The following is a 9,017-nucleotide window of genomic DNA, read 5'->3' as shown; positions in this document are numbered from 1 at the left end:
TTTAGATTTTTTGTTTGTTTGGTTTTTGTTTCAGTTTAGACATGAATATTCATGTTTGTTTGTTCGTTGCCTGTGTAATAAGAGTCTGAAAAAACGTCAATTTTCAAATCGTTTCAATCATACTAAATTCTATCTGTCAGTTGTTTTGTTTTTATTTTTAGATTTTTCTAGTACATATAGTAGAAAAATATTTATTTTATTTCCGGTGTTTATGATCAGGTCATTATGTGTAAAAGTATCGGTGGTCATTTATTGGAATATGTATAATTAAATGCAATGGATAAATTAAAATGCTTTTAGAACTTTAATTATAGTTGGAAAGAATTATTATGTTTTTTGTCATTTTCTTTTAACATTCAATTTTTTATAGCTCCCAAGATAAATTTGCATCTAATCATGACGAAAGTCTAGCAATAATAGAGATTCTGTTGAAGCAATTGCCTTTTTATCATTTGCATTTGCTATTTTATTTCTTATTAACCTGTGATCGGGTTACAATAATTGAGTATTCTATCACTAGTGTAGAGTATTTTACCACTAGAAGATTATTTTACAATGGCACTCTCACAATCCAACACATATTAAGATTAATCATTATCAGCTAAATATCGGCAAATATTTCAATATCTGTTCATAAAGTTCAATCGAATCCATTTAACATAACAACACGATAATACGGTGTCAAGTATTTTAAAGTATATCTTACTTTTTGTGTTTTCAATGTAGATGCTCCGACTCGTGTTACAACAGATTCCTCTGAAGTTTGAACTAATATGCCACCTGACAACGAACACATATTTGCGATCTATATACTTCCCGAAAATTTATGTTTCCTATATAATAGTTTATTATGTCTATTTAATAGTTCAGACTAAAGCAGATCGTAGCCTATTCTATATTATAGTCTATTCAATAGTCAAGTCTATCCTATAATTCAGGCTTAAGTCTATTCCATAGCCCAGGATATAGCCTAATTAATAGTCCAAAGTATAGTCTATTCATGTGGCCTCCAGTAGGTTGGTGTTTCAGTCTGGCCGATCGGAGGTGGTGGGTTCGATTGTCGTCTTAGAGACCTAGGTGTATTTCTACTGATCTCATGATTATACATCCAACTTTCAAACTAACTAACTAACTAAATAACTAACTCTCATGGATATACATCCAACTTTCAAACTAACTAACTAACTTACTAACTTACTAACTTACTAACTTACTAACTTACTAACTTACTAACTTACTAACTTACTAACTTACTAACTTACTAACTTACTAACTTACTAACTTACTAACTTACTAACTTACTAACTTACTAACTTACTAACTTACTAACTTACTAACTTACTAACTTACTAACTTACTAACTTACTAACTTACTAACTTACTAACTTACTAACTAACTAACTAACTAACTAACTAACTAACTAACTAACTAACTAACTTACTAACTAATTAACTAACAAACTAATTAACTTACTAACTAACTAACCTACTAACTAACTAAGTACCTAAATAACAGTCTATTCATTAGCCAAGACTATAGAATTTCTAAAAAGCAGTCAATTGTATATTCTAAAGTCCAGAATATAGTGTATAGTCTATAATCCAGACTTTAGTCTAGTCAAAGCTATAGTCTACTCTATAACCAACATTTCAGATGATAGCATATTCTGTCTATAATCTAGATTGTAGTATTTTATTGTAGTGTAGATTGTAGTCTATTACATTGTCCAGTCTATTATATAATGCCAAAGAATATTTTATAGCCCAGATTATAGTATAGACAATAATCGATTCTATAGATCAGACTAAAGTCTACTCTATAATTCAGACTATAATATTTTTTTTCAATCCAGTCTATGCTCTACTCTATAGTCCACTTAAGCTATTAATCTACACTATAGCGCACTATAGTTTACAGTCCAGACTATAGTATTCTGTAGTCGATTGTTTAGTCTATTCTATAGTCGATTGTTTAGTCTACACAATAGTATATTGTACAGATGATGGTCGATTCTGTAGTCCAGTATTTAGTCTATTCAAAGGTCTAGATTGTAGTCAATTATATAAATTAGTCTATTCCATAATGCAGTTTACTCTTTAGTCCAGAATATAGTCTATTTTATAGTCCAGATTATAGTTTTTCTACACTTCAGATTATAATATATTCTATAATTCAGACTAATGTTTCTTACATAATCTTGACTATACTCCAGTCTAAAGAATATTCAATAATTCAGAGTAAAGTCTAATTTTTTGTCCCAGTTATGCTCTATTCTATAGTACAGTCAATCTACACTATAGTCTAATTAATATTCTACACTATAGTCTATTACATTCTACAGTCCAGACTATAGTTTATTGTATAGTCCAGACAATAGTCTATTGTACATTTCAGATATTGTTCGATTCTGTAGCCAAGTCTATAGTCTATTATAAAGTCTAGACTGTAGTATTTTATATAGTCCAGATTATAGTCTATTCTATAGTATAGTTCAGACTATAATCTATTCTATGGTTCAGACTAAAATCTATTCTATAGTTCAGACTTTTGTCTATTCCATAATTCAGATTATAGGCGATGCTATACTCTAGACTATAGTTCATTCTATAATTCAGACTAGAGTATTTTCGATAGTCCAGACTATAATCTATTCCATAGTTCAGACTATAATCTGTTCTATGGTTCAGACTCTAACCTATTCTATAGTTCAGACTTTTGTCTATTCCACAACTCAAACTATAGGCGATGTTATACTTTAGACAATAGTTCATTCTATAATTCAGACTAAAGTCTTTTTGTTAGTCCAGTCTGTGATCTATTCTATAGACCAATCAATCTATTCTATAGTTTAGAATATAGTTTAGAATATAGTTTATTCTATAGTCTATTCTATAGTCTACACTGTTGTCGATTCTATAGTAAAGACTATAGTCAATTCTGTCCTGCTATCAATAAGCTATTCCATTCTAGTTATATACTTTTAAAAAGTCTTCTCAAAATTCCGGATCGAAGCTATGTTTAGTTAGTTCTCACCATATATGACCTAATTAAATAACTCTATTACCAAATTTATTGTATTTTAAGTAAAAAATGTGTTAATTACACATTAATTTTTAATTCGATTACATCCACTAATACATACATAAATATTTAAGTAAAATTAAAAAATATATATATTTTGTATCTAAATATTTGCCTCAAAAACAAATTTTCTCACCCTTCAGCAAAAATTACAATTAGAATGCAAAAAAAAAAAAATAAAAATAAAATAAACAACAATCAAAAGGAAAGATGCTGCTGTGTGTGGAAGTGTTGCATAGTAAAATTGCTGTTGTTGCATTTGTTGTTTTTTTTTTTTTTGTAATTTTTTTCTTTTAAGTTTTCATTAATTTCATTTTCATTTCTTAAGCCTGAGATTGATGCCACAAATTGGTTCACATGTTATCTGACGTAATAGTGAATGACATGAGTTTCGCGTTTGAAATTGAGTTCATCATCTTTTGGTGTTGCTTACAAATTTTATAGAAATACTATATAGAAGAAGTCTCTTTAGACTATTATAACAACTACAACAACACAACAACAATATTAATACCAACATTTGCAACTGCAACATAAACAAAAATAGTTAAATAAAATAATATGAAAAATATCTCTACAAAAACCAATATAAAATAACAACAACAAAATAATATTTAACTAAATCCATACCAAGTCCACACTTTACTTCGTTTAAGCTTTTCAAGAAGCTCATCGTCTAAGCATTCATTGCTTATTCGTATTGACTGTGTGTTTGCAACCTAATCTCTAAGTAAATGCCTGAATCATTTGTTAGCGTCTTGTGTTGTATTTGTTGGGCACAAAAAAAAAAAAACTACTCACTATATATTGTGGATGCAACATACGACAAATACGCATCAGAGTTTTGAATAAATTTATAATTTAATTCTACTTTCAACAGCCTAAAATCCTTTCTATAGTCCAGACTATAGTATATTCTTAAGTCCAGACTAAAGTATATTCTATAGTCAAGACCATGGTTTATTCTACAGTCCAGACTAAAGTCTATTCAATAGTCCAGACTCTAGTCGATTCTATAGACTCATCTATAGTGTAGACTTTATTCCAGTATATATACTATGCTATAGTCCAGACTATAGTCCAGACCATAGTCCATACTATAGTCCAGACTATAATCCAGACCATAGTCCATACTACAGTCCAGACTATAATCTAGACCATAGTCCAGACTATGGTTTGTTCTACTGTCCAGACTATAGTCTATTCAATAGTCCAGACTATAGTCGATTCTATAGACTCATCTATAGTGTAGACTTTATTCCAGTCCATATTCTATTCTATAGTCCAGACTATCTATTCTATAGTCCAGACTATACTACAAACTATGGTTTATTCTGAAGTCCAGACTAAAGTCAATTCTATAGTCTAATCTATAGTGCAGACTGTAGTCCAGTCTATAGTCTATTCTATAGTACAGACTATGGTTTATTCAACAGTGCAGACTATAGTCTATTCAATAGTCCAGACTATAGTCTGTTCAGAATATGGTCTATTCTATGGTCAAGGCTGTAGTCTATTCTATATTTCAGACAAAAGTATATTCTTTAGTACAGACTATAAATAGCCAGACTATACTACAAACTATGGTACAAACTATGATCAATTCTATAGTCTGGATTATAATATATCTATTTTATATAGTCCTGACTATAGTCTATAACATCGTTCAGATTACATTTTATTCCATAACCCAGACTAAAGTTTATTCTATGTAGACAATGGTCTATTCTATAGACTGATCTATAATCCAGACTATAGTCTATTGTATAGACCGATCTATAGTCCAGACTATAGTCTATTCTATAGACTGATCTATAGTCTAGACTATAGTCTATTCTATAGACTGATCTTTAGTCCAGACAATAGTCTATTCTATAAACTGATCTATAGTCCAGACTATAGTCTATTCTATAGACTGATCTATAGTCCAGACTATAGTCAATTCTATAGACTGATCTATAGTCCAGACTATAGTCTATTCTATAGACTGATCTATAGTCCAGACTATAGTCTATTCTATAGACTGATCTATATTCCAGACTATAGTCTATTCTATAGACTGACCCATAGTCCAGACTATAGTATATTCTATAGACTGATCTATAGTCTATTCTATAGACTGATCTATAGTCCAGACTATACTCTATTCTATAGACTGATCTATAGTCCAAACTATACTCTATTCTATAGACTGATCTATAGTCCAGACTATACTCTATTCTATAGACTGATCTATAGACTGATCTATAGTCTATTCTATAGTCCATACTCTTGTATATTCTATAATCAATACTATAGTATTTTCTATACTCCGGACTATGTTCTTTTCTCTTGTCCAGACAATAGTATACTTTATAATGCAGACTATAGTCTTTTTTATTGTTCATGAATTCGCTCCTTTAAAGCCCGATCAACAAATCATTTGTTTCTCATTGTCTCAAGACAAGAAATTATTGTGGCATTCTGTACACGTTTGATTATTTGTGGTAGTTGCTAATTTGTTGTAGTTTTTGTTTTCTTGCAGCTTTTCGTTTAAATAAATGAAGATAATGTTTCTAGTTGTTTTTTTGTTGCTGCTACAGCTATCGTTGTTGTTGTTGCTGTTTGATTTGACCAAAATACGTGTTGATTATGTGTTAATTAGTTTTAATCCATGTTGTAGTAACAAACAACATGTACAACATTTACGTTTTAGATTCTTCTCCATGTTTTTAGTTAATTTTTACGAATTTCATTTTTTTGCAGCTCATTTTCTTCAAATTGTTGTTGTGTTTGTTGTTGCACTCGTATTTAGTGAACTAAAATTTTGTTGCGTGTTTTTAAGATCTTAAAGTGCATAGAGTCTGGTGTGGAATGGACCTAGTTTTTTTTTTGTAGCAAAGAAATAAATTACATAATTTTGCGTTAAATAAAAGAAGCAACAAAAACTAATTTATACCCACAGGGTATTATTTTTTTTATAATTTAAATGGTGTCGATTGATTTTTTTACAAAAACAGAAGTTTCTTAATTTGGCACAATTTCTTTTTGGTTGATTATTATTTCAAATGATTTTTTTGTAAATTTTCCTATAGATTTTTTTATTCATAATTGCAGAAATTGCAAAAAATTTATTATCATCATACAAATTTTTTATTTTGTTGTTATTTTTTTTTAATCTTTCCTAATGAGATATTTCATTTCAATCAAAATTAATTAGTGTTTTGTTGTCTTTTTAAACCTTAGTCAACGAGAAATATTTTATAGAAAAAAATGTTATCAGTAATCATAGAAAAAAATAATTGGAACAAATACAGTGACCATTGAAATTTTATAAATAAAACAAATTCTAGTGGATTTCAAAATACTATGGTCCAAACCATACACCACTTTCAGTATATTCCATACTTCAAACTATAAACTATTTTATAGTCCAGTTTATAGTATTCTATAAACCAGACTCTATTCTATAGTCTATTCTATAGTCCAGACTATAGTTTATTCTATAGTCCAGACTATAGTCTATTCTATAGTCCAGACTATAGTCTATTCTATAGTCCAGACTATAGTCTATTCTATAGTCCAGACTATAGTCTATTCTATACTCCAGACTATAGTCTATTCTATAGTCCAGACTATAGTCTATTCTATAGTCCAGACTATAGTCTATTCTATAGTCCAGGCTATAGTCTATTCTATAGTCCAGGCTATAGTCTATTCTATAGTCCAGGCTATAGTCTATTCTATAGTCCAGACTATAGTCTATTCTATAGTCCAGACTATAGTCTATTCTATAGTCCAGACTATAGTCTATTCTATAGTCCAGACTATAGTCTATTCTATAGTCCAGACTATAGTCTATTCTATGGTCCAGACTACAGTCTATTCTATAGTCCAGACTATAGTCTATTCTATGGTCCAGACTATAGTCTATTCTATGGTCCAGACTACAGTCTATTCTATAGTCCAGACTATAGTCTATTCTATAATTCAGACTACACTGTATTCTAAAGCAAAGACTAAAGTCTTTTTTATAGTCCAGACTATAATCTATTCTATAGTCCAGACTATAGTCTTTTCTATAGTCCAGACTATAGTATATTCTATAGTCCAGACTATAGACTATTCTATAGTCCAGACTATAACCTATTTTATAATCTAGACTGTAGTCTATTCTTTAGACCAGACTATAGTTTATTCTATAGTCTGTTCTTTAGACCAGACTAAGTATAATCAATTCTATAGTCCAGACTAAAGTCTATTTTATAGTCCAGACTATAGTCAATTCAATTAGACCAGACTATAGTCTATTCTATAGTCTATTCTGTAGTCTAGACTATAGTCTATTCTATAGCCTATACTATTGTCTATTCTATAGGTTAGACTAAAGTCTAAAGACTATTCTATAGATTATTATATAGTTCATTCTATAGCTATTCTATAGTTTAGACTGTAGGTTATTCTGTAGATCTGACTATACTCTATACTGTAATCTATTCTATAGCCCAGACTAAAGTCTAGACCAAAGCTTATCCTATAGTTCTGATTATAGTCCATATACCCGATTATAGTCCGTGCCAATGTCTATTCTATTCTGCTGACTATATAAAATCAAAGATTCGAATATTTTTACTGCTCACTGTTCGAAAGTAAAAACATATATTGCATTTCCTATAACAAATTTTTGTAATAATAATTTACATAAATCTATTAATACAATTGAATACAAAGCAAATCTGTTGTTGCGAAAAAAACAATAAATACATTTTAATTAGTTCTAAACTCATCAGTTGTATTTTGAACTTTCGCCGAAAACATTCAATAAATATTTCGTAAAAAAAAGTAAAACAAATTAAAAAATGTTTAAATTATTTCTCTTAACTACTATAGCAATTGCAGTTGTAAGTGGAATTTCTTTTAGGAAATAAATTTAATTTATATAACAACAAAATCATGTTTAAAAGGTATCTGCAGGACGTCTGAGACGTAATGAACCGCCTACCGAAAAAGATATAGTGGAAAGTGGTTTGGTTATAGCACAAGATGGTGTTAAGAAACTAGAAGAAATTGCCACAAATTTATTAAGTGCTAAAAATAAAGATGAACTATTGGAAAGAGGAGGAGCCATTTGGGATCAAGTTAAATCTTTGGCCAGTACCATAACTAAAACTGTAAGGCATACAATTTAGTTTTAAACAAATATATAAACTAAATCAATTTATTTTTTATACCCACAGACGCAAGAATGGTCGGACAATACTTCGATCAAGGAAATACGTGAAATTGCCGGTAGTACGGTAGAAAATATCAAATCTGAACATCCAGTTTTAACAAATGCTATCGCGGGCAGTGTAGAAAATCTCAATAAAGTGGGTAACGATATTATTGATAAACTTAAATTGTTGATTGACGATAAAGATGTAAAAGATGTAACGAATACTTTGATTGATACTGCTAGTAGCGGTGTAACTATTGTCAAGGAGCAACTGAAAGATGCGACTCAGACTCTAAGTCAAAAATTACATAAAGATGAGGAGATAAAGAATGTGGCAAATGTAGCAGATAACTAATAAACAATATGAATAATTTAAATATTTTAAGGATAAAAACATAATTTTAAATGTTTTATATGTTTTCTTATTCTAATGATACATATGTACGTATTACTTAAGATTACAAGTAAAAGTGTCTGGATGTCTATTGTTTAGATAATATGGTCCGGATTATAGGCCGGACTATAGAGTTGTATATGGTCTTGACTATACAATAGACTATAGCCAAAACTATAGAATATATTATAGTTTAGGCTAAAGTATAAACTGTAGAATAGAATGGACTATAGAATATACTATAGTCGGGACTATAGAATATACTAGAGCATAGACTATAGTTTAGACTATAGCAAATACTATAGTCAGGACTATAGACTACAGAGTAGACTACAAAATGCTTATAA

At 29.5% G+C, this 9,017-nt stretch overlaps 1 protein-coding gene across 1 annotated transcript; it reads left to right on the top strand.

The window, feature by feature from the left end:
• Positions 1–7,808: 7,808 nt before the first annotated feature.
• On the top strand, positions 7,809–8,686 carry LOC111688173. Its single transcript, XM_023450651.2, has 3 exons — positions 7,809–7,962; positions 8,026–8,232; positions 8,299–8,686. Exons 1-3 carry the CDS (start codon positions 7,921–7,923, stop codon positions 8,629–8,631), a joined length of 582 nt encoding a protein of 193 aa, XP_023306419.2. The 5' UTR covers positions 7,809–7,920; the 3' UTR covers positions 8,632–8,686.
• The last annotated feature ends 331 nt before the right edge of the window (positions 8,687–9,017 follow it).

This window comes from Lucilia cuprina, chromosome 6 (genome assembly GCF_022045245.1).
Source record: "Lucilia cuprina isolate Lc7/37 chromosome 6, ASM2204524v1, whole genome shotgun sequence".
Taxonomy (NCBI): domain Eukaryota; kingdom Metazoa; phylum Arthropoda; class Insecta; order Diptera; family Calliphoridae; genus Lucilia; species Lucilia cuprina.
The sequence above is the reverse complement of the archived record's forward strand: the minus strand, read 5'-3'. Positions and strand labels throughout refer to the sequence as shown.